Consider the following 25,494-nt stretch of genomic DNA (forward strand, 5'->3'; position numbering starts at 1 on the left):
AGAAAACAAACTGATGGTTACCAAAAGGGAAAAAGAGGTAATGGGATAAATTAGGAGTTTAGGATTAGCAGATACAAATTACTATATATAAAATAAACAAGGTCCCACTGTATAGTACAGGGAACTATATTCAATATCTTATAATGAATTAATAATGAAAAAGAATATACATATATACATATATATAAATATAAAACTGAATCACTTTGCTGTACACCCAAAACTAACATGACATTGTAAATCACCATTTACCCTTTCCCATATGGACTTTTATCCGAAGGGATAATGGCCCTACCCTCTATCACTGCATATTTTATACTCATATACAGTTAGATAAGAGACAAACAATGTTCAATGATTTTTCTCGCCTAAGATACATCATTTGTAAATGAACCATTTACACAAACATTATTCTTGGGTCTCATCTATGTCACTGCAAAAATTCCTGTGGATGCCCAGCTTGCATACCCTAGGGCAGGGTTGTAAACTTGGCATTACTGACATTTTGGACTGGACAGTTCTTTGTTATGGCGGCTGCCCTGTGTACTATAAGAAGTTTAGCAGTTTTAGTGTCCCTAGACTCAATAATATGCTATCAACATTTCATTCAGAGTGAAAAAATAACTTTGATAAAATAGTTTGACTACTTGTAAAATTGACAAGATATACCCATTTGAATGCCGAGTTCCAAAGAACAGCAAGGAGAGATAAGAAAGCCTTCCTTAGTGATCAGTGCAAATAGAGGAAAACAACAGAATGGGAAAGACTAGAGACCTCTTCAAGAAAATTAGAGATACCAAGGGAACATTTCATGCAAAGATGGGCACAAGACAGAACAGAAATGGTATGGACCTAACAGAAGCAGAACATATTAAGAGGTGGCAAGAATACACAGAAGAACTATACAAAACAGATCTTAATGAACCAGATAACCATGATGGTGTGATCACTCACCGAGAGCCAGACATCCTGGAATGCAAAGTCAAGTGGGCCTTACGAAGCATCACTATGAACAAAGCTAGTGGAGGTGATGGAATTCCAGCTGAGCTATTTCAAATCCTAAAAGATGATGCTGTGAAAATGCTGCACTCAATATGCCAGCAAATTTGGAAAACTCAGCAGTGGCCACAGGACTGGAAAAGGTCAGTTTTCATTCCAATCCCAAAGAAAGGCAATGACAAAGAATGTTCAAACTACCACACAACTGTACTCATCTCACACGCTAGCAAAGTAATGCTCAAAATTCTCCAAGCCAGGCTTCAACAGTATGTGAACTGAGAACTTCCAGATGTTGAAGCTGGATTTAGAAAAGGCAGAGGAACCAGAGATCAAACTGCCAACATCCGCTGGATCGTTGAAAAAGCAAGAGAGTTCCAGAAAAAACATCTACTTCTGCTTTATTGATTACGCCAAAGCCTTTGACTGTGTGGATCACAACAAACTGTGGAAAATTCTTTAAGAGATGGGAATACCAGACCACCTTACCTGCATCCTGAGAAATCTGTATGCAGGTCAAGAAGCAAGCTAGAAATGGACATGGAACAACAGACTGGTTCCAAATCGGGAAAGAAGTATGTCAAGGCCATATACTGTCACCTTGCTTATTTAACTTATATGCAGAGCACATCATGGGAAATGCTGGGCTGGATGAAGCAAAAGCTGGAATCAAGATTGCCAGGAGAAATATTAATAACCTCAGATATGCAGATGACACCACCCTTAAGGCAGAAAGCGAAGAACTAAAGAGCCTCTTGATAAAAGTGAAAGAAGAGAGTGAAAAAGTTGGCTTAAAACTCAACATTCAGAAAAAACTAAGATCATGGCATCCAGTTCCATCACTTCATGGAAAATAGATGGGGAAACAATGGAAACAGTGACAGACTTTATTTTTGGGGGCTCCAAAATCACTGCAGATGATTAGTGCAGCCATGAAATTAAAAGAGGCCTGCTTCTTGGAAGAAAAGCTATGACAAAACTACAGAGCATATTAAAAAGCAGAGACATTACTTTGCCAACAAAGGTCTGTCTAGTCAAGGCTATGGTTTTTCCAGTAGTCATGTATGGATGTGAGAGTTGGACTATAAAGAGAGCTGAGCACAGAAGAACTGATGCTTTTGAATTGTGGTGTTGGAAAAGACTCTTGAGAGTCCCTTGGACCGCAAGGAGATCCAACCAGTCCATCCTAAAGGACGTCAGTCCTGAATATTCATTGGAAGGACTGATGCCAAAGCTGAAACTCTAAGACTCTGGCCACCTGATGTGAAGAACTGACTCACTGGAAAAGACCCTGATGCTGGCAAAGATTGAAGGCGGGAGGAGAAGGAGATGACAGAGGATGAGATGGTTGGATGGCATCACTGACTTGATGGACATGCATTTGAGCAATCTCCAGGAGTTGGTGATGGACAGGGAAGCCTGGTGTGCTGCAGTCCATGGGGCTACAAGGAGTAGGACACGACTGAGTGACTGAACTGAACTGAAAATTGACAAATTTCCCATATGCGTATCTGATATCCACAGCCAGCCAGGAGGGATGAAGACAAAAATGCAAAGTTTAGTGTCAAGGCAACACATCCCCAAGGAGAGGAGACTAAGGTATTTGTACCTCATCATTGCTTTTTCTTACTCCAACACTCTGCCTTTTTCTTCTATTTTTTCTTCTTTATTTTTGGTTGGGGGAGACGGTAGGGAGACGCAGGGTAGGTGTGGGCTGTGCATTTCAGTTCAATTTAAACTAACTTCTGTTGAACATCTACTTTACACGACTCCACAGGGAAGAGGACCATATCTGCCCCAGGACAGCATGAGCCAGACCTATGTGACTAATCAAAGCACAAAGCAGATGGTGATTTCCCTTCATTAGAGCTTTCCCAACTCTGGGCTTGAAGTGCTCTTCCTGTGAACACCCATAGCAGTCTTGTGTTTCTAATGATACTTATTAGCTTATCAAGGGCAGGGCTTTTTCAACCTATCCCTTATTATGTCGAGCAGAAGATCCAAGATATATCAAAAGGCACTTTTGCTCAGTAAACTAACAACCATCATACATCAAGCATGATAGGGCCTCTGTGCTGGCCTCCTCTGTTAGAATATAAGTTATTTGAAGGTAGAGTCCATCGCTGACTCATCTGTGTCTGTGAAGACTCCATGGTTCTCAGTTATGATGCCTGGCACACAGGATGTGCCACACAAATGCTTGTGTGGGAAAGCCATGTCAGAACTGAGACAGACTGCCTGCTATAGTCACCGAGCCTCTATGGGGGAGGTCAGGGGCGCTAAAGAGAGCGGAGGGCAGAGGATCACTGCAGCTAAGATGCAGCAGAATGAAAGCCAAATCCTCAGGGTCTAATGAGCCAGCAATGAACCAGTAAGTGAAGAAACCCTTTTAAGAAGCTGGAAGACAAAAGGAAGGAGAATGACAGGGTGGTAGCTCTGACTGATGGCAGGATAAAGGCTTTTTAGTTTCTGAAAGGGAAGAAGTCTTGGATAAGACTGTAGACTTGCAGAAATAAGGGAACTGTGAGGTTGTACCATGTGACCTATGTCCTCTTGATAAAGTAGGAGGCAAGAACATCTGCTCACAGTTCTAGGGGAGCAAGGGTCTGGGGTTTAAGCAGACCCACTTGAAAAGCTATGGAGGTAAAAGTGAGAGTTAGTAAGAGAAATGAAAAGACTATTGAGCTCAAGAGGATACCTGTAAACCTGTAGAGAAGTCAGTCAGGTTGATTTCACAACTTTGTATACCAAACTTAGTAGGTCAGAAGGAGACAGAAAACAAATGGTATGTGTCAGTCTCCTATGGCTGTTGTAACAGAGGACTAAAAACTGAGTGAACTTAAAAGAACAGAATAGTACTGGAGGCTTGAAGTCCAAAAGCAGTGTGACAGAAGGGTGGTAGGGTGCCACTCTCTTTGATGGCTCCAGAAGACAAGTCTTCCTCGCCTCTTCTGGCTTCCAGTGTTGGCCTGCCATCCTTGGCTTGTGGATGCGCCACTCCATTCATGTAGCCATCTTCGCCCTGTGTGCCTTTACCCGGTCTTCCTTCTGAGTCTATCTTTCGTCCAAAATTCTTTTTATAACTTTAACTTGTATATCTTTGTAAAGACCCTATTTCTAATTAAGGTGCCAGGTTTCAACATAGTTTTTACTAGTGGTGGTGGTGGTGGGGCCACAATTCAACGCGTAAGATGTGGCGCCAAGGACAGAGATCTGTTCATGGCAAAAAGACCTGCATCAGTAGGATGGCCAATCCAAGGGTCCCAGACTGGAGGGAGGGCAATCAAGGTGTGAATTCTGGAGATCCAGGTGGTGATCAGTGACAGGGTCAAGGGTTTGCAGGCAGGAAGTAAGTACAAGGAAGAGCTGGCTCAGCAGGAGTCACATGATCAAAGGGGAGACTGGGAGATGGGACTTTCGGCTCTAAGATCTTGGATCAGGGACAGGAGGCTGGAGGGCTGGCTCTGACTATGGGGACGCGGTTTCTTGTAGACTGGAAGTAAAGTGCGACAGGGACAGGGATAGGTAAGAAGGAAAATGGAGGCAAAACTACGAGCTGAAGTTATCAACCAGATGCTTCATGCCTCCTGATGAAGTAACAGAGTGGCTGAAAAAGTCCCCTGATAAATCGAAATGTCAGCACCGACTTTGGGTCATGATCCTCTACCTAAGCAAGACTCGGGCCCTGTGTCGGATACTGACTGCAGGTATGTATGGAGGGAACACGTGTGAGCTTGACCCCACATTAGTTAGTTTCTAAGTGACTAGTTTTCTCATTCCAACATGGGCTAATAGTACCTCCGTCAGAGGCCTGCTGGAGTTGGTGCTCAGGGCCTCCTTGATGGGTGTTTGTTGTTGTGGTGGTTGTTTTTATTACCGTAAATGCCACAGGCTAATGGAGGAAGATTGAAAATATGTTGCTCAAAATCATAGTAGCTATGTCGTTGTTGTTTAGTCACCAAGTCGAGTCCGACTCTTTGTGACCCCAGGCCTCAGCAGCTATAATGACGATGAAATCCCCTATCTCTCCCTTCCCTTACCCTGAAGACAAAGAACACACCACATGATCCTACAACATTTATTTCCACAGATTCTTGATAAAAGAGCACAATCCTGTAAAAAGTATACAGTACACATGAGGGCAAAATTACATAGCAAGCCACAGCCGCGCTGACACCTTCCACAAGGAAACCCCAGGGAGGAACTTTCCACCTCTTGACAGTTTTATAGTCGTTCGCATTTCCAACGCAGTGCAAGCCCCATCCCACTTCTCATTTTATCCAGCCTCTAACTGAAATGTGTTCATAAGGTGTGCACATGTGTACAGAAGACTCACTCTATCTACCTGATGGGAAGCTGAGACAACACATTGTAAGAAAGTCACCCCAGCGTGGTGGGGAGCCAAGCTAGGGAGGCTGCAGAACCAGGCCTAGCTCTCTCCTCCAAAGTTTTTACATGCCACCGGGGTCTCTGAAATTTGAAAGCCAGGAGGTCTTGTGTCTGCTCCTGTGCTGAACTTCTCCCAGTTCAGGTTTGGGAAGGGCAAGCTCAGGAGGAAAGCTTGCGCTTAAGGAGATCAGGGAGCAAGATGTCAGCACACGCAGGTGGCATCGGCGGAGGACAGAGAAACCTTCAAAAGCTTGTGCTTGAGACTGGATTCTTCAGTCACGTCTTCTCCCACCATCATCGCTAAGTATCAGGGACTTTCAAGGCTCAAAATTGATCCCTGTCTCCCAGGAACTCCACGACAAGCCTCAAGAGCCCTCAGTTAAGGTACTTAGCTGTGGCTTCAGTCTGACCACTCGCCACTTTGGTGGTTCCACAGCCTTCCTGGCATCTGGGTGGGTGATTACGTGGCTTGATGTATGAACACGTGGCTTCGGTACCATGGGGGTGTGCTTTAAGAACAGGAGACAATGGACGGAGGACACTGAGGCTGCTGTCACCATGAATCCTGAGATAGGGTCTGGGAAGGTCCTGTGGGCTCTCGTTAGGCAGCTGCCTTTGCTGCCCTTCGAGCCTCGTGCTCGAGCCTGGCCTTCTCCCTCATCTCCTTTTCTCTCTGAATCAAATTTACCAGCTCCAGATGCCACTCCTGCAGCTTCTGCTCATAGGTGGCAATATCCTCGGCTTCATAGGTGGGGAGCTGCTCCTTCACAAGCTGGGTGGTCAGGGTCAGAAGGCTTTCAGACTCAACCTTGCCCAGAGCCTGCAGCTTAGAATGTAAGGCCTGTTGGAACAAAGGGCAAAAACAAAAACAAGGAGATGTGGAAGGGGCAGGAAGGTGAAGGATACAAAGAGGAAGAGAGAAAAGATTAAGTCATTGCAAAATCTGCACACATTCTGCTCACAGGACAAGGTACTTTACTGGAAGCCTGTCACGCTGCCTCTCATCCAGGCACTGATAGCTTCTGTTCTTTGCTTTCAGTGCAGCAATTCTGCTAAGATGCACCACATGTGGATTTCTTCCCCTTCACTCACACATAGTAAATGGAACTCCATACGCTGTGATTCTCTGTATAATTTCTTGTTTCAAACCACAAAGACTGCACAAGTATAATGAACCTCCATTTCCTTTCTGACCAAGTAGCAAACCCCATGAACAAAGCACCCTAAGATGCAAACAAAATGGTAGAAGCAGCTGATAAAATGGAGTGAAGCCATCCATAGCTTTTCCTTTAGAATAACTGGGATAAATGTTTGCCTAACCAGTTTCCCTTTCAACAGATGGAAGTCATGTCAAGGCTTTCTTACTAACGGCACACTAAACAGCCCCCGTGAGTGCTTTCGCTACTGTAAGCCTCCCCATGCTGTGTTTCATGGAAGGTCAGCCTTGACATTCTGACTGCTTATGGCTCCATCTGAAATGGCAGCTCGATTTGGTCGGTATTGTAATATTTCTGGAGGAGTAAAGTACTAAAACCACTAATCTACTTAAGTGCTTCAAGATGTAGATCAGAGACCCACTTATGGTCCCAGATTTAGCATATACCACATACCGCATGTTCCACAAAACAAACGCGATTTACTGGCGTATGTGATGAGGCCTGCTCTAATAGCAGGGGCTGAAAGGTAGGAAGGGTCCATGGGCTACAAGGAGCAGCCAGAAGCCTCATGTGATGGTTCAGTCATATAAAAATAAGCCCCAGATTACCTGGGACTAATAAAAATCAGGCACCAGGAAGAAAAGAAAGTGTCTAACACACAGCAAGCAGTCAAGATATACTGGTCTCTCTTCTTTTTGTGAATTAAAAAAAAAAAAGGATCGTGGAAGAGCAAGGGCTAAGAATTTAATGCAGGCACAGATTTCTATTTTCTGAAATTAAGCATATAGGAAACAAGGAAAAGGTTTCAAGTTTTAGGAGTGGGCAATATGAATATGGTGAATGATAACCTATGGGGCTTAAGCAGATTCTTGTGCTTTTTAGTGTTTCTAAACCTGCAAAGTTAGGCAAAGTTAAGAAGAAACAACAAGTATGTAAATTCTTAACATAGCTGCTAACTCTCTGTGTACCCTGAAAACACTGATTAACCTTCCTTTTTCAGTTTTTAAATTATAAAGGAAGGGAGTTTAAGCAATGACCTTAGAGAAGTACTGGGAAAAACAGCCAAAAGTACTAGAATCCTCCTCAGAATATGCGGAAATAGATTTCCCAAAGCTGGTCCCATTTCTGCAAAGATTTAAATGTGGCAGCCTGGCAAAGCGTATATCCCTCTGGACCAAAAGGACACCTTGGGTCAGTGGGGAGGGAGGGGAGGTTTTCTGCTTCACATGATGAATTCTCCTTCAGGCAGCACAGTTTTTTTGCTTTGCTCTAGACAGACGAGAAACCCAGCAAGGAAGAGGCCAGGGGTTTAAGCTCTGAATGTGACTCTTCTGCTGACTCTAACCACAGAGCATTTTGCGACACACAGTTGAAGGTACTAACGCAGCCTGAGTGCCAGGCCCCTGAAAAGCAGCAGTGGGAATCTGCTGATACCGTCGGTGGAGCCCCGAGGGCATTTCCAGGGGTCTCAGTGCATGCCACAGAGCCGAGTAAGAGAAGATACCTGCATTTCATCTCCATCATACTCAAATGCGGCTTTGCGGTTTCTACCTGGGTTTCTGGAGATCGAGAGGGTTCAATCTCCAGGTCCTCTTCACCCAGGGCTGCAGTCAGGTGCCTGCTATGGGAAGGAAGGGTATTACCCACCCGTCAGGGAGATGTCAGAGATGAGTGGTAGGTAATGACATGCTGCCTTAGGGAACAAAACTGTGACCGATTTGCTCAAGTACAAAAAAGGGCATAACAATTCCATTTGTTTCAGACCACTTCCTGTGTAAAGAGATAAAAGTGAGATTTTTGATGACAGTTTTCAATGCCCTTGTGTCCAACACTGATGCTTGTCTGTTTTGTCTGTCACCACGGCAGAGAAGCACATTTAACACACGGCTGAGGGGACTTGTTCTGCCCTAACTCACCTCATACCGTTCCAGGTATCGGGGAAGCTTGGACTGCTCGGTTTCCTCCACGTCCAGCTGCTCCATCAGTTCCTCTGACTTCAGGCTCTCCTCACCTTCTTGGGGCTGCTCCTCTGGAGACTGCTGGGCCGGAGCAGTCAGAGCCTTCAGTGCCCTGTCCAGCACATCCAGCTGTGGAGCAGAAAGGGGCAGAGACTAAACGCCCTGTGGCCCTGAGAGCACTGGGGAGGGAGGCTGGAGAAGGGAAAGGGAGGGAAGCCTGGCACCTAAAAATTGCAAGAAGAGTTCTCTTATTAAATTACAGAAAATAGGAACGGTTATGTAATTTTACAGTAGAAACACCTTGTCACATGGCATGGAACACTTAGTATGAAACAAATGGAACAATAAGCAAACTCAGAATTATCTGTGTAAGTGAATCAGCAGAGTGGCTTTTGATTTCACTTTTCATCAACCAGGTAGGAATCCAGGAATTATGCCCGATTGGCAATGAAGTAACACCCCTTCCATATCTTTCTTCCTTAATTGGTTTGGAATTGGAAGAACAGGAAAGAAAAACCACTACAGACCACAGGCAACGACGGGACATTCTGAAAGTACGATCAAGCCTCTGAATCTAGGCGGGGGCCTCCTTCAGAGAGAAATTCAACTCACAGGGCATTCAGAGATTAGGGATCAGCCAATCTATATAAGCTGCTGACAAAGACCAGACAGCACACATGAAATTTATTGTAACAGGGGATTTCTGTGCCTTAGAAAGCAAATAAATTATGAAACAGAAGGTTTCTTTTTTGTTTTGACCCCTCTCCCCTACCACCTTCATTTTGGGGCAACCTCTTTTGAGGAGGGCCTGATCATCAGAGATGGGACAGAAACAACCTCAAGGCCAGCATTAACACCTGTATGAATACCGATTAATTCTGTCCATGTCAAGTCAGAACAAAACTCCAGAAAATACTTCAAGGCTTTTTAATGCCACTAATACGTTATACCCAATCCTGACACATATCCTATTCAATGCTGACATCTGAATCACATCTCTATGAAGTCAGAACACAAAGAATGCAAGTCTGGCTCAAACTGCAATAAGTATTTCCCTGGCAGAGCATTTATGTCTAATTTTGTGTTTCAATCACTAGTACTGACTATAGTAGGGTTAAAACATGAATATATATTCAGAAATATGTATGATTTGGTATAAATGTCTTGCAGAAAACATAATGACTCACTAGACATCAGTATAAGGAGCCAGTAGAGGGACCAGACTTCTGTATCCTGAGACTGAAATGGAAGTCATGTGGTGAGATCGAGTGATCAGGGTCAAGGCAAAACAAACAGCTCAAAGTTAACTTTCACACTCTGTTAATGAAATAACTGATGTCCTCTGAGGCCTGACTCTGGCTACAAAAGCTGCTTGAACAGGAGCGAGCACTATGGCTCCCTACCGGGCATAAGCTTTGTCACATGCTTTCCCATGGCTTGAGCTAAGTCTAGGAACTTTGCAGAATGAAGAGCCCAAGGTGACCAAGGGGGATGAGCTTTGAGGCTGATGGGAGGACAGGGTCCTAGTCTGGGCAAACTGAAAGTCTTAGAACTCTGAAAGGGACACCTGGTCCAGACCTCCTCAGCATCATGCATTCACCACAGAATGATTTAATGGAAAGAAAGAAAGATGGCGCCATTTCTACTGCGTAAACTCATTTCTTGAGAGTTTTTATGAGGGAAAAAATTGACAGGTAGTCACTCTCTCAGAACTACATGAAGATACAGAAATGCCGAAAGTAAAAAATAAAATCTTAACATCTCTTGAGCTTCTACTGAGATTTTACTTTGGTGGTGGTAGTGGTGGAGGGCAATAAACAGTAAACTCAGTTTGAATTTCTTGGGAGAAGAATAGTTTTCCTCCCAGACAGTGATCTATAAAATCAACGTTAATCTTATTTTCTAGTGCTTGTCAGTAACACTGAGAATGTTTGTGTTTTTTTTCATTCCTTTTCAACTGAGTAAGTACATGAATCTATAAAGATAAAGAAGATGGGGCTGGGGGAGACAATGAAAATAAATCCAAAGCTTGACTTATAAGGGATAAGAGATGCTAAATCCCCCAGAATCAGGGCTGGGGAACTTACCGCTTCCCTACACAGCTTCCCATCCTCTGGGGAAGAGGCCACCTTCTCCATCACTTGAAGGGCTCTGTCGAGGTAGCCTGGCTGCCACAGAAGGGGCATGTTATGGTACACAGCCCGCAGCCCCTGCTGCAACTCCACCTTCCCTGTGGCCAAAAAGAACAAAGAAGAAGGCTTAGCCGTGGCTTCCCACTACGTCTGAGACTGAGGACTTGAAGACACAAGTGAATACTCAGCTGGCAGATTAAGAAATGGAGGATCATTTCAAATCTCTACCAAGAGACTCATTCCATCCAGTGAATAAGAACACTTAAGATGGACGATGAAAAATGTGGTAAAAGTTAATGTACACACTTTTCAGTATAAACTTGTATGGACTTTTTTTTTTTTTTTTTTTTTACTTTTTCATTTGGACTGCTGGAGACTATCATGAGGGCTGAGGGAAATTTACAGAGGTCACTATATCTGCCTCTAAGTAGTGTGCATGAGTGCATGCTAAGTCGCTTCAGTTGTGTCCAACTCTGAGCTACCCTATGGACTGTAGCCCACCAGGCTCCTCTGTTCATGGGATTCTCCAGGCAAGAATACTGGAGTGGGTTGCCATGCCCTCCTCCAGGGGATCTGCCCAACCCAGGGAATGAACCCATGTCTCTTATGTCTCCGGCATTGGCAGGTGGGTTCTTCACTGCTAGTGCCACCTGGGAAGCCCACCTCTAAGTGGAGCTACCTTTATAAAACAAGTCAAACAACTGAAATACTACTTTTGTTTCAAGACAAAATGTTGCTCCGAAAAAGAAATTTCACAACTTTCTTACACTGAAAAATCCTGTCAACATCTGACAACTTTCCTTGCCAGGAAATGCTTGACATTTTTCAAAATGCTCCAAAACAGTCCATTGACTGTCCTTATGGAAAAAAAAAAAAAAAGAAAATATCACTTTACTCTTTCTTTCAGTTGAGCTGCATCAATATTTAAATTAAACAGTCCTCGTCATGCTTGTGGGTCTCAGGACATGAGTGTTTCTCTTGGAACCTCGAACAATCCTAACTAGAGCTGAAGATGTGGCTGACTGACAGCAGGGTCCCTGAGTGAGGAGGGGGGCTGTCTTGGGATTCCTGGGGGATACAGACATTCTCTGAACTAACGACCAAAGTCACCTTGAGCTGCCAGGTCTTAAATCTACCTTCACTTATCTTTCCCGGGAAGGAGGATTTGGGAAAGCTGTAGTGGAACATAAACAGACAAAGCTCATCAGGTGACAGCTAATTTTAGACCTTTAAGATCCTTGGGGCTGGCTGCAGTCACGTTCCGGGAAGCTGCTCATGTCGGAGGTAAATGAGGCTCCACTGCTCATGACGCACTGAGAGCAGGGGGATCTGAATCTGATGCTGCCAGATTCAAAGCACTCAGGCCTCTGCTCAGAATCAGGAACAACAGAGTACATTTTCTTGGCCCTGACAACTTCCTGGACAATTCATGCAGTGAAACAGTCCTGAGTGCACCTCTGAAGGTAAATGCAAAAACTTGTAATTAAAGTAGATGGTAAGAGAAAATGATTTTTCTTTTAGTTTCCATAATATATTTTATAAAATATATTTTAATCTCCAAATCATATAAGGAACACCTATACCTCAACTAATAAGCTGATTTAAAAACGGACTAAGAACTTGAATAGATATTTTCCCAAAGAAGACACACAACAGCCAATGGATGCGTGACAAGATGATCAATGTCATCAACCATCAGAACCAAAATCAAAAGCACAATATCATCTCACACTTGGCAGGATGGCTATTATCAAAGAAACAAAACGCAAGTGCTCATGAGAATATGGAGAAACTGGAATCTTTGTGCATTATTGGTGGGAATGCAAAATGGCACTAACTGCCATGCAAAACAATAGGGAGTATCCTCAAAAAAAATAAACTGTCATATGAGGCAGCAATTGCACTCCTGGGTATTTATCCAAAAGAACTGAAATCAAGATCTTGAAGAGATACTTGCACTCCCATGATCATTGGAAAAAGTGATTTTTAAAAAGAGTGGTCAACTCTTTTGTTAGTCTGAGAGCAGCCCAATGAACTCCTCTGGGTCTGTCTCTACCAGAATCAGCATCCAAGAATGTCACACTACATTTCATTGGTGAAGATCAACTCCAAAAGCAGTCAAAGTGCTGTAACTTAGATGATTTTCAGAAAACAAAGGTAACAGGCAGACACAGTATATGATTAGGAGAAGGTAATTTCCCAAATGCCTATCTGCTTAGGAGAGAGCATGGAAGGCTAATGAAATAATATGAACTTAATTAACTCTGTAAATCAGGACACATTTGATACACTCTTAGGTTGAATGTTATGTGCTCAGATCTGCTGAGAGCCAAGGCCGCTCCTCAAAAGGCCCTGCCCTCCTGTCTGATTTAATGCAGTCGGGGCTTTAAAGCAAAGCCAGCCGCCCTGTGCGTGGCACAGTCACATTGCACTAGCGAGTCCCTCTCTGCTCTCCCAAAGTGCTACTGGACGTACTCTCTGCATTCCTCTTCCCTCATCTGAAAACAATACCGACAAAATGCATTCAGTATTTTTCCTCCTGGGCTTGAGTTTAAAGAGACAGGAAGATCTTTTTAATACTGGGAAAGAGTCTACTGGCTGGTTCTCCCAAATGAGGACCAGAACTTTCCTTTCTTTATCCCTTCTTCACACTGCTTACCATTGACTATAATCAAGAGCCATCAGAACTAGTTCTCACCTTGCCAGGTGAGAGGTTTTTAAATCCCACTTTGTTGTCTTACCTAATAACTATAAGGCCATCCAAGTCCAGTTTTATGTCTAAAAATGAAAGCTGTATTGGAATTTCACAAGTTTAAATCAAATTATAATTTTATTATAAGAAGGAAAAGAATGAATCAGTTCCTATCCGTGAAGAACAATGTTAGTAAGGACCTCCAGCTTACCAAGAAGTGCACAGCCGTACAGCTGGGAACTCAACCCCACTGAGTTCTTCTGCTTCAGGCCTGGGAGTAACAGGGAGGCACCAAAGTTCCTCTCCTCTTCCCACTGCAACAGAATACAGCAGATCATGGTGTAGCTAAGCAAAGTGTACCGTATGCAGAAATGAGAGCGTTAATGACACAGAGGGAAAAAGAATATGCTATAACATTAGGCAAAAGAAACAAAATAACCACAGTAAAGCTACATGATAATTCTGATTTTGTAAAGAAAAGATATTTATGTTTGATGAAAAATGCAGAACAGAAATGCCCAATATGTTAACAGATTTCTAGGCAGTGAAATTACAAGCAATTCTGGTTTTCCTCTTTGTACTTTTCATTACTTTCCCAAATCTGGGGCAGTGAAGAACAGTTCCTTTCACAGTCAGAAAAGCAAAACAAAACAAAAATAAAGAGTCTACTCTGGACCAACACCGCCTTGAGGCAATCAATAAAGATTACCCACGCTGTCGGCTCTGTACTCACACTGCTATGACCCGACAGAGCAGGCTTTCTGAATTTTAAACAATTCAGCAATAAGACTCCTTCTACTTCACAGTGTTGAAGTAAATACAACTATTAGACTGCTTTTAGACAGATTTATGCCTCTTAAAAATGAATTAGGCAATCAGAAACACTTAGTGATCACTTCTTTCAACCCAGGGCGCAACATTACACTTCAATAAAGCTGAAGCGTTTTGAGACATGGGGAAACAGGGGGCAAAAACACAAGCACTGCTGAGGCTACTGCAGACAAGCAAGGCAGTGACGGGGCTCACTGTAATCGCAGGCCCGAGGAGGGCCTTGGCAACTCCCTGGACAATGAGAGCAGGAGCACACAGCAGCCTGAGTCTTTGTTCTGGCTTAGAAATACAAACACAAAGCTCAGGTGGCCCTGAGCTGGTCAGAGAGTGAACACGGTGTGCAAGCCACAACTGCGGCCAGGTATGTGGGGCACGCCTGGTGTTAACGGGCACCAAAACCTCTTCCTTGGAATGACCTTTGTGCAACACAAGCGCGATTTCTTAGGGTTTTATTAAACCTTTGAAACAAGCAAAGACCTTGGGAGAAAAACAAAGCCTCCCCAGGCGCTTCTGCAGCACACAGAAGTTGAGAGCTGGTAATTAAGGAGGTCATTTCACTTTGAAAAGCAAATCACTCACAGCTTTGATTTCCCTCCGCATAAACTGCATGAAAAGGGGCTCAGGGAATAATAAATAAGGAACCTTAAAGACGTTTTTTTCTTTTCTTTAAGGAAAAACACGATCCATAGATAGGATCAGGATGCAACAGGGGCTGAAGGCCAAATGAACAGCATCCTTGCTCTGCTAGAACTGAGCGGGGGTGGTGATGGAAGCTGCAATGGTGATGCTTCCAAAAGGACTTTGACAGAGGTGAATGAAAACAAACGGATGTGTTAGACATTTTCTGATGATTGTCTGGAAATAACTCAACTACTGCTGTTTATATGAAAGGCCGCTGATGTGTTAACATAAAATATTAGGTCTCTTCCAAGCCTTCTACCATATGTACTGTTATGGACTAAAACAGGAGCTATTTTACCAATGTCCTCAAAGTTTCCTCATTTCATGCTTCTGCTTCTCCCATTAATACAAAGCAAACCCTCCTTCTCTCCCTCCCTCTTGTACTCCCCTTCACAGCCAGACATCTCACAACTCTGCTCGCTGTCTCCCTTTGCACTTCTGACTCACTCCATAATCCACTTCAACTTGGTTTCTGGCTCTCACACCACTAAGTTATGTGCTCTTTGTAAAAGTGCTCATCTCACCCGCCTTTTCATGAGCATTCTACATGCAGACCATCTTCCCAATGGGTTTGTCCCTACACAGTCCTGATTCTCCTTTTGGCCTGTGGCTCACGTGTAGACATTCATATATGGATTTATAAACTAAATCTCCAGTCCAGATTTTTCCATTCAGATGCCAATTTCCCTTGGGAATCTCTTGACTGTCTCAAAGGTATCTCAAAATGTAACACATTCAGAGCCAAATTAATGATTTTCCTCATCAAATGAAGTTTTTTCCCAGAATGCCCTTTGTAAACACATGGCGACTTCTGGGACTTCCCTGGTGGCTCACATGGTAAAGAATCTGCCTGCAATGTGGGAGACATGGATTCGATCCCTGGGTCAGGAAGATGCCCTGGAAAAGCAACTGGCAACCCACTCCAGCATTCTTGCTTGGAAAATCCCATGGATAGAGGAGCTTGGAGGGCTCGAGTCCATGGGGTCGCAAACAGTTGGACACGAATGAGTGACTAACACACACAAGTCAGAACCTGAGGTTAGATTTCACCCTTACCTCTACATTTCCTTCCTCAACATGTTCTTTGACTCCTAGATACAGCAACTGACTACTGTCTAGCTCCCAGCACGTTCTGGTCCCCACACGACCAGCATCTCTTGCTCAGACGACTATGATAGTTGTGGGTAAGACTGGATGGGGGCCAGGGTGGCTGTGGTCACAGTACTTAGATCAGAGCACAAAACTGATCATGTTACTCCTTCTGCTTAAAACTTTTCAGTGGTTTCTTGCTATGTTTAAGATGCAGACGAAACAGCTTCGCATGCCCCACATTCTCTAACTTTTATCTCATCCTACAACCCTCTCTGTGGTAGTCACACTGTCTAACTTCCTACCTTCTTCTATCCCCTCTCTGCTTCAGGGCTTCTGCATGTGTCACTTCCTTTTTTTGGACTGTTCTTCCCCTCTTCAGTCTGTTCATACCTATTCATGCTCCAAATATTAACTAAAGAAATACTTCCTTACGGAAGTATTCCCTAACTTACATTTAACATAAAGACAAAAACTCCCTACCACAGTCTTTATAGCACTCAGTATAGTCATGTGTTTTATTTATTAAATTTTTATTTTCTGGTGCACTGCAGGGCTTACAGGATCTTAGTTCCCTAAACAGGGACTAAACCTGGGCCTTGGCAGTGAAAGCACCAAGGCTTAACCACTGGGCCACCGGGGAACTCCCCATTTTGTTTTAAATGCCTATATTCTTCTTAGATTATAAGCAGGAAATGTTTGTTCAGTGTAAAATGAGCACTTGAAACACAGGGAATGCAGTAGTTGCTCAAAATATATTTAATGAACTAATGAATGTGAGGTATGCCGCAGGCTATGACATTCATTTCAGAAAAACAAAAACACACCATAAATTTTTTAGAATGGGGGCTAGGCTAGATGACCTTTCCAGTTTCTACCCAAAGCAGTGTTTTCTGAGGTTGTATTTGAGGTTAAAGTTGAGGTTAAGGGCCAGACTGCCTGGCTTCACCACCTATGAGCTCGGCCACTATTATGCAGTATCTCTCTGCCCTAGTGTTCTCATCTGCATGGAGTTGAGAGGATTAAATGAATGAATAAATCTAAAACACCAAGAACACAGTAAGTGTAGAATAAGTGCTATTTAAGTATTAGCTACTGTTATTACTGCTGTTACTCTTAGGGGAGCAATAACCAATTAGAGAAGGAAATGGCAACCCACTCCAGTATTCTTGCCTGGAAAATCCCATGGACAGAGGAGCCTGTAGGGCTACAGTCTACAGGTCACAAAGAGTTGGACTCTACTTAGTGACTAAGCAACAACAACGAAGAAAACCAAAATCTGGTTTTCTGGACTGACCCAGAGCAACCTTAGGAAAATACTGACACAAATTAAACAACCAGTATTTAATACCTGAAGCTGTGGTCAAAGCTAGCTGCCTCACTGCTTCATTGGCATGCCACGTCCAGCTCTCACTGATCATCAATTACCTATTTCTGAATGTGTGAGGTGCACTCAGCATAGCTCATGTTTCAGAATGTACATAAGGACTTTCACTTGAGATTCCTCCAAGCGGAAGAACATTCAATTCTACTTTGTTAGAACCCAGGACCTAAAATGTATGGGTGAACACTCATTCCTGGCTGTGCGGGGTCACAGGGCTGCACAGCAGGTATCTTTTCCCAGATGCTGAGGGCAGGGCTTTCCTCTGGACCCACACCCCTACTGAGCAGCTGCTGCTTGCTTCTCTAAGGCTCTCAGTACTGTTTCAAGACAGGTCACTTACACTGAAGTCTGTCTTCTTTGCCAGGCACTGGTATAGAACATAGAAGGAGAGGAGCTGGGTGGAAGGAACTTCGAAAGCTTCTTGCATCATGATCTCAAAAACCACGGATAAGGCATCTGACAAGAAGATCAAAGTAAAAATGAGTTTAGGTAACATCATCAAATCTGTATTTAACTACACACGCACGCATGCAAAGTCACTTCAATTGTGTCCAACTCTTTGCGATCCTATGGACTGTAGCCCGCCAGGCTTGTCTGTCCATGGGATTCTCTAGGCAAGAATCCTCTCTAGGAGGGTTGCCATGCCCTCCTCCAGGGAATCTTCTTGACCTAGGAATCAAACCCACGTCTCTTATGTCTCCTGCAGGAGGGTTCTTTACCACTAGCACCACCATAAGCTAGTGGTAAAGTGAGACATGATAGAAAAATACAAAGAATTATGAAGCTAAATGTGGGCTGCGGTCCTAGTTCTTCTGTACACCAGGCCTTTCCCGTTTTTACTTCTATTGTACATACTGCTAGGTATTAAATCAGGTGCTATTGTGCCACTGTTTTCAAGGACACAGAATAAACCACTTGATTTCTCAGTATCATCTTCATGATGATAAAATACCATTTGTCCCACAGACTTCACAAGATTGTTGGACAGTCCAACAACATAATACATATGAAAATGCCTCATAAACTGTGAAGCAAATTTAAGGCAGCATGTCCATCAGCTGGAAGAGCTAAGGCATACAGAAAGGAGGCAAATATATTTTCCAGGTCACACTGGTAAGAAGAGATGGAGGGGGCTCGGCGGAATGCCCCACTGTATGTTCTGGAATCTTCTTCCTGTTTTGGAAAAAGAGGACGAACGCTAAAGGTAATTTTAAACCCCAGGTATTTCTTCAAAGACAGAAAACTGACGACTACAAAAACGATAATCAGGTTCAATTTAAAACAGTTGAAAGAATGGAAAGGAAATGTGTATTCATAAGTTGTAAGTCCCTGAGTTTAACACAGAAGATTCTTGTTTCTACATGAATGCTGATCACAGGAGACCAGAGCTTGAGCAAGATCTGATTTATTTCCCCTCGATATTCCACAGCATAGGCGGAAGCCAAGAAGATCAAGTTCAAATAATTTCTTTCCCTTATTATTTGTTGTTAAATCAGAGATGTTAACATTGGTTTAAAATACAGTGCCTGCATATAACACAGGCACAACAAATGTTTTGAATAACAGCTGCTCTGTTAAATGGTTTTTGCATATACTCATCATTATAAGAGTTAGCACTCATTTGTAGCTATTGCTAGCCAGCTGGTTTTCTATGTGTTGTCATGGTTCTAAATGAGGTCAAATGCAAGAATTTCTATATTCTTTTTGTAAATGGGTAAACTGAGATGGACAAGCAGACCAGGGAAGAGTCACTCAGTAAGTCAGTAGCAAAAAAGAACCTGAAAGAGATATAAACAAACAAACAAACAGTCCCCTACCCTACCAACAAGCCAGTATTTTAAAAGAACAAGCTAAAGCTAAAAATGTAGTTCAAAAAAATGTTTTGCCAACTGTTCAATACTGAATTCAAAATTACACATGAATAAATAAAATTCATCTCTAATTTATATTCATTTCAGTCAGCTTGGGAAGTGAAATTAGACTGACCTATATAAGATTTCCTGTTTCTCCATAATTATTTATGTACTTTGATATTTCCTATTTTAACAACAAAAGTATAATATTTTCTAATTTCTTGCCATAAACAATAATAATCTTTATCAGAACTTCATTTAAAAAAATTCTCAACATTATTTACTCTGAATTTAGGGGGGAACCCCCAAACTCCTTTTGCCCTTCCAACATTCCCTTTAACAAGAGAAAGGGGAGAAAACTGCTACTACATAATTTTCCAGTGATAAACTAGTAAGAATTTTAAAATCTGATGTTCACAGAGAACGGAAGATGAAACATGCAAAAGACAATTATCTTTTAAAAATTATCTTTAATTTTAGTTCAATTTAGGAAACACATGTTTAAAATGGAATGAAAATGGACAAGGGACAATAAGCAGTTCAAAAAATAATGCACAGCAAGCATTTTTAGGCAGTCAACTACTGCAAGTCTTATGAGAGAGAGGAGAAAGCAGAGAGGTCCTGGGTGCCCAGCCTAACCACTGCATCCCGATGCAAGGGAAAAGGCTGACGGTGCTGGTGTGCAGGGACGAGGGATGTAACCCAATGACAGGAATCAAGGTGTCACAAAAGCATAAATGACCACCAGTCCATACCCATGTTCCTGAGATAGTGACTACCATAACACAGGCAAGGCTCAGAACCAAGCTTGAGGATGAAATGGTGGAAGGGGAAGCCAGAGTGTATCTTTACACAATGGCACAGCCTCTTCTTTCCTTCTTCATTGTCTGTGTAGCTGAGAGCACAAGCATGCTGTACCACCCTTCCCCGTCCACGGAGACTGGCAGGGCTTCACCTGACTGCTTTGGAGGGTCTGCCACTATCCCATCTTTCCTTGGCTCCTCTTATTGTAGCTTATTGTACTAACTTCAGGTTAGTTCCACGGAGCCACAGGATTTTGGGGGTAAAGAGAACTCAAGAGACCACCGATGCACTTTCTTTGTTGTTGTTGTTGTTCAGTCGCTAAGTCCTGTCTGACTCTCTGTGACCTCATGGACTACAGCACGCCAGACTTCCCTGTCCTTCACCATCTCCTGCAGCTTGTTCAAGCTCATGTCCATTGAATTGATGATGCTACCAAACCGTCTCATCCTCTGTCTCCCCGTTCTCCTCCTGCCCTCGATCTTTCCCAGCATCAAGGTCTTTTCCAATGAGTCGGCTCTTTGTATCAGGGGGCCAAAGTATTGGAGCTTCAGCATCAGTCCTTCCAATGAATATTCAGGGTTGAGTCCTTTAGGATTGACTGGCTTGATCTCCTTGCTGTCCAAGGGACTCTCTTCTCCAGCACCAGTTCAAAAGCATCAATTCTTCAGGGCTTCAGAGAAGGCAATGGCACCCCACTCCAGTACTCTTGCCTGGAAAATCCCATGGATGGAGGAGCCTGGTAGGCTGCAGTCCATGGGGTCGCTAAGAGTCGGACACGACTGAGCGACTTCACTTTCACTTTTCACTTTCATGCACTGGAGAAGGAAATGGCAACCCACTCCAGTGTTCTTGCCTGGAGAATCCCAGGGACGGGGGAGCCAAGTGGGCTGCCGTCTATGGGGTCGCACAGAGTTGGACACGACTGAGGTGACTTAGCAGTAGCAGTAGCCTTCTTTATGGTCTAACTCTCACACCCATCCATGACTACTGGAAAAACCATAACTTTGACTAGATGGACCTTGATCGGCAAAGTGATGTCTCTGCTTTTTAATATGCTGTCTAGGTTTCTTATAGCTTTTCTTCCAAGGAGCAAGCATCTTTCAATGTCACGGCTGCAGTCACCGTCCACAGTGGTTTTAGAGCCCTAGAAAATAAACTCTGTCACTGTTCCCACTTTTTCCTCATTTATTTGCCATGGAATGATGGGACCAGATCCCATGATCTTAGTTTTTTGAATGTTGAATTTTAAGCCAGCTTTTTCACTTTCATCAAGAGGCTCTTTAGTTTCTCTTTACTTTCTGCCATCCATTAGGGTGGTATCATCTGTATATCTAAAGTTGTTGATATTTCTCCCAGCAATCTTGATTCCAGCTCATGATGCATCCAGCCCAGCATTTTGCATGATGTACTCTGCATATAAATTATATTTAACTTACATAGCAGGGTGACAATATACAGTCTTGTCATACTCCTTTCCCAATTTGGAACCAGTCTGTTGTTCCATGTCCTTTTCTAACTGTTGTGTCTTGACCTGCATACAGCCCTCTTAGGAGACAGGTAAGGTGGTCTGGTATTCCCATCTCTTGAAGAATTTTCCACAGTTTGTTGTGATCCACACAGTCAAAAGCTTTAGCATAGTCAATGAACAGAAATATGTTTTTCTGGAATTCCCTTGCTTTTCCTATGATCCAACAGATGTTGGGTATTTGATCCCTGGTTCCTCTGCCTTTCTAAATCTAGGTTGGACATCTGGAACTTCTTGGTTCATGTACTGCTGAAGCCTAGCTCGAAGGATTTTGAGCATGATCTTGCTAGCATGTGAAATGGGCACAACTGTATGGCAGTTTGAACACTGCACTTATACTTAAGAGATAGGGCAACAAAAGCCTAGGGAGGTAAAATGACTTCCGTTCATAGTGAGCATGCTACTCTTTCCAGTATAAGATTTTATGCTTATACACTTCACATGCTGTAACAACTGTGATGTAAGTAAAACAAAGTTTGCAAATTGTGCTTAAAACAAAGTCAAACTAATAGCTGAATTAATATAACCTTAACTAGCTGTGGAAGCTCAGGTAGCTTTATAGCATTAACTAAATTCACTATCCTTTGCCCAAAGAAACATCAACAAATAAATCTGAGAAACTCAGAGGAAAGAAGACCTGGATATGAGTCTCCTATCTGGCCACCTGATAAGGTAAATCAACTGCGCATCTATTTCTGACTGAAAGAGTGATATACAGATGTCATTAAGAAATTTTAAAAAAGTAAAAGTGCCTGTATTTACTTCCCTTTGGGAACTGTAGATCCATTATAAATGTACCTGGGTTTGATTTCATACCTTTGTAATTTTCTTTCTTTATGAAATGATCCATCAGTAAGTTAAATGTATAGTTATCTGGAAAAATACCATATTGGACCTGCAATGAAAATAAAAATAAAAGTGAAATAAGACAAAAAATTCATTAAGTTCAGTTTATAATATATGCCTATGTATTATTCAGGAAAAAAATTTGTTCCCATTAGCTTTAAAATATCTGACTATCATCTTACAGCATCTGTGACAGTGAAATGGAAGCTGTGACTCATGCAGTTTGGTAACTGGAACTGTTGGTCAGGGTGAGAAAGTTGTGAGCGGGTGTCTGATATAAGACAACTGATGTGAAAAATCAAGCTCAATTCTTACACCTCATCATAACTTAAAAAACCCCAAACCAAACCAAGAATATAAAAAACAACTATACTCCATTGGTTCAATGATTCTTTTAAAAAAAGTATGAATATCAACACAAAAATGGAGTCCAGAGAGAAGGCATACATTAATCACACTATGCAGCATTTTTTGGTCCTTAGAGTGCTTTTCTCCCAACTTTATTAAAATATAATTCACATGTAACATTGTGTGATTTTAAGGTGTACCACACGATCATTTAACATGCATATATATTGCAAAATGATTACTACAATAAGGCTAGTTAACACATTCATTGCCTCACATAACGATCATCTTTTAGTGGCAGCGGTGATGGGAATATTTAAGATTACTCTCTTGGCAACTTTCAAGAATATAATATAGTACTCTTAACTACAGTCATCATGCTATACATTAGATCCTCAGAACTTACTCATCTTTGGAAGTCTGTATCCTTTGACCAATATCTCCCCATTTCCACCCTCCCTCCCCAGACCCTGATATCCATTATTCTACACTGTTTCTATGAGTTCTGCTTTTTCAGATTTCACACATAAGTGAGATCATGAGGTGTTTGTCTTTCTTTAACCGACTTATTTTACTTTGCATAAATAATGCTTTTAAGGTTTGTCCACGTCGTCTCAAATGGCAGAAGTTCCTTTTGAATGGGTAAACATCCCACTGTATGTGTATGTATAGGCTTCTCTGGTAGTTGAGATGGTAAAGAATCTGCCTGCAGTGCAGGAGACCGAGGTTCACCCCCCTCCCCACCCCACACACATTTTCTTTATCCATTCACCTGTAAATGGACACTTAGGCTTCCATCGCTTGGCTGTTGTTAATAATGCTTCAATGAATGTGGGGTTGCAGGTACCTCTTTGAGACAGTGATTTCACCTCCTTTGGATATTTACCCAGAAGTGGATTTGCTGCATCATATGGTATTTCTATTTTTAATTTCTTGAGTGATCTCCATACTATTTCCCATACTGACTGTACCAATTTACATTTCCACCAACAGCGCATAAGGGATCCCTTTTTGCCCTATTCTTGCCAGCATCTGTTGTCTCTTGTCTCTGAGTTTTTAAAGACCCAAGAAACCTGAGATTTTAGTGTCTTCCGGTGCGATTTTCACACACAATAAAGTCTGACTACTAATCATCTAAACTTTGGTTATATATTTATTTTAAATTCTTATTTCAGTAGGATTGCCCACTCCCATCAACCACCAGACACATTCGAGGAATTTTTTTTCCAATTACACCCATCCTCCTTGAGGAATTCTGATAATCCTAAACCTCAGTTGTCAGTCTTTGCTGAACTGAGTCACTATTACTAGCAGACTGTACAGAATGCCTCAAATGTGCTGAAATACAAAAAAAAAAAAGGTTCAGAAGCCACTGTTTTAAAAGTTGCATCCCATGGGCAGTGTTTAAATTTATCAAAGCAGTCATTCAATCTGTAATAATCCCTAAGGCAGGGTAAAGACAAAATATTTTAGAATGATAAATCATTAAAGCTGGAAGGAAGGAAGCTTAGGAATCAACAGGTCAGTGATTCTCAATCCTGGCTGTAAAAATCAACATGTAAGCTTTAAAAAGACACCAGTGAGGTATGAATGGGCAAAGCACAGAAGATGGGGGTGGGGGGGCAGTGAAACTAGCCTGTATGATACGATAATGGTAGACATGGGTCATTATACCTTGTTCAAAGCCATAGAGTAAACCCTAATGTAAACATGGACTTCGGGTGATTTGTGTTTCAATGTAGGTTCATCACTGTAACAAATGGCTCACTTGGATAAGGATGCTGATAACGGGGGAGGCATGTCCCTACATGTGCGGGGACAGGGAACATATGGAAAATTTTTGTACCTTCTGTTCAATTTTGCTGTGAACCTAAAATTGCTCTAAAAAATAAAATCTATTTCAAAAAAAAAAAAAAAAAAAACACTTAAAAAACCAATTAAAAAAAATACCAATGCCTAGGCTCTAAAAAAACAAATTAAATTAGAATCCTGGGGGTGGAGAAAGCATCTATAATTTTTAAAAGCTCCTTACATGACTCTAATGGGCAGCCAAGGTTGGAAATTACTGATTTGGTACACCTCACTTAGAGCTGAAAAAACTAAGACCCAAAAGAATAAAACTACTATTTGCCTAAAGTGAAAGTGTTAGCTCATCAGTAGTGTACGACTCTCTGCAACCCCATGGACTGTAGCTCACCAGTCTCCTCGTCCATGGAATTCTCCAGGCAAGAATACTGGAGTGAGTAGCCATTCCCTTCTCCATGGGATCCTTCCCAATCCATGGCTCGAACCCAGGTCTCCTGTACTGCAAGCATATTCTTTACCATTTGAGACACCAGGGAAGCCCATTTGCCTAAAGTTACGAACAACTGGTAGAATTTATGGTGTTGTAGCTTGGGTCTTCTGACTCCCTGTCTAGTGTGTTTTTCACTAAAAGACTAGTAACAGTAAAAAGTAAGATGGAAATATTAGATTTATCAGTGAACCTGCTTATCTACTTGATCAAATTATAAGCTTCCCAAGGGAAAGGATAGGATATTGCTCATTTTTGTGACAATACCATACCCAACACATCTCACACACAAATTGCAATGTATATCCAGTTAAACCGGTAACCAAGTAAGACATGAGAACAATGACTCCCAAAAACAAATTCAGTATTTCTTTTTGAGTTAAAAAACAGGAGGTTCAATGACACTACAGATATAATACATTTCCAGAGAAATATTATTAAAGTCTTGTCATGGGTCAAACCAGGACTGTAGCTTGAGATTCACAATAACAATGTTCTGACTTTTGTTTATTTTGT

The 25,494-nt window shown here is 42.3% G+C and overlaps 1 protein-coding gene across 7 annotated transcripts in view; it reads right to left on the reverse strand.

Moving 5' to 3' along the window:
• The window catches only part of MRPS27 (mitochondrial ribosomal protein S27), a 118,187-nt gene that overhangs the window by 9,611 nt on the left and 83,082 nt on the right, over positions 1-25,494 (reverse strand). For 4 of the 7 annotated variants that reach the window (XM_081518534.1, XM_081518533.1, XM_081518535.1 and 1 more), the window contains 6 exons: positions 22,308-22,386; positions 17,650-17,765; positions 13,536-13,638; positions 10,588-10,730; positions 8,459-8,629; positions 5,061-6,226 (listed from right to left, as the gene is read on the reverse strand). In XM_081518534.1, coding sequence (XP_081374660.1) covers positions 5,987-6,226; positions 8,459-8,629; positions 10,588-10,730; positions 13,536-13,638; positions 17,650-17,765; positions 22,308-22,386 — 852 coding nt within the window. In that variant the 3' untranslated portion in view covers positions 5,061-5,986. Of the gene's footprint in view, positions 1-5,060; positions 6,227-8,458; positions 8,630-10,587; positions 10,731-13,535; positions 13,639-17,649; positions 17,766-22,307; positions 22,387-25,494 lie in introns of those variants that run through there. The other 3 variants (XR_014061784.1, XR_014061783.1, XM_081518536.1) reach the window with 1 other exon arrangement.

Source organism: Giraffa tippelskirchi, chromosome 8, assembly GCF_054371585.1.
Source record: "Giraffa tippelskirchi isolate mGirTip1 chromosome 8, T2T-mGirTip1v1.2.pri, whole genome shotgun sequence".
Classification (NCBI taxonomy): Eukaryota; Metazoa; Chordata; class Mammalia; order Artiodactyla; family Giraffidae; genus Giraffa; species Giraffa tippelskirchi.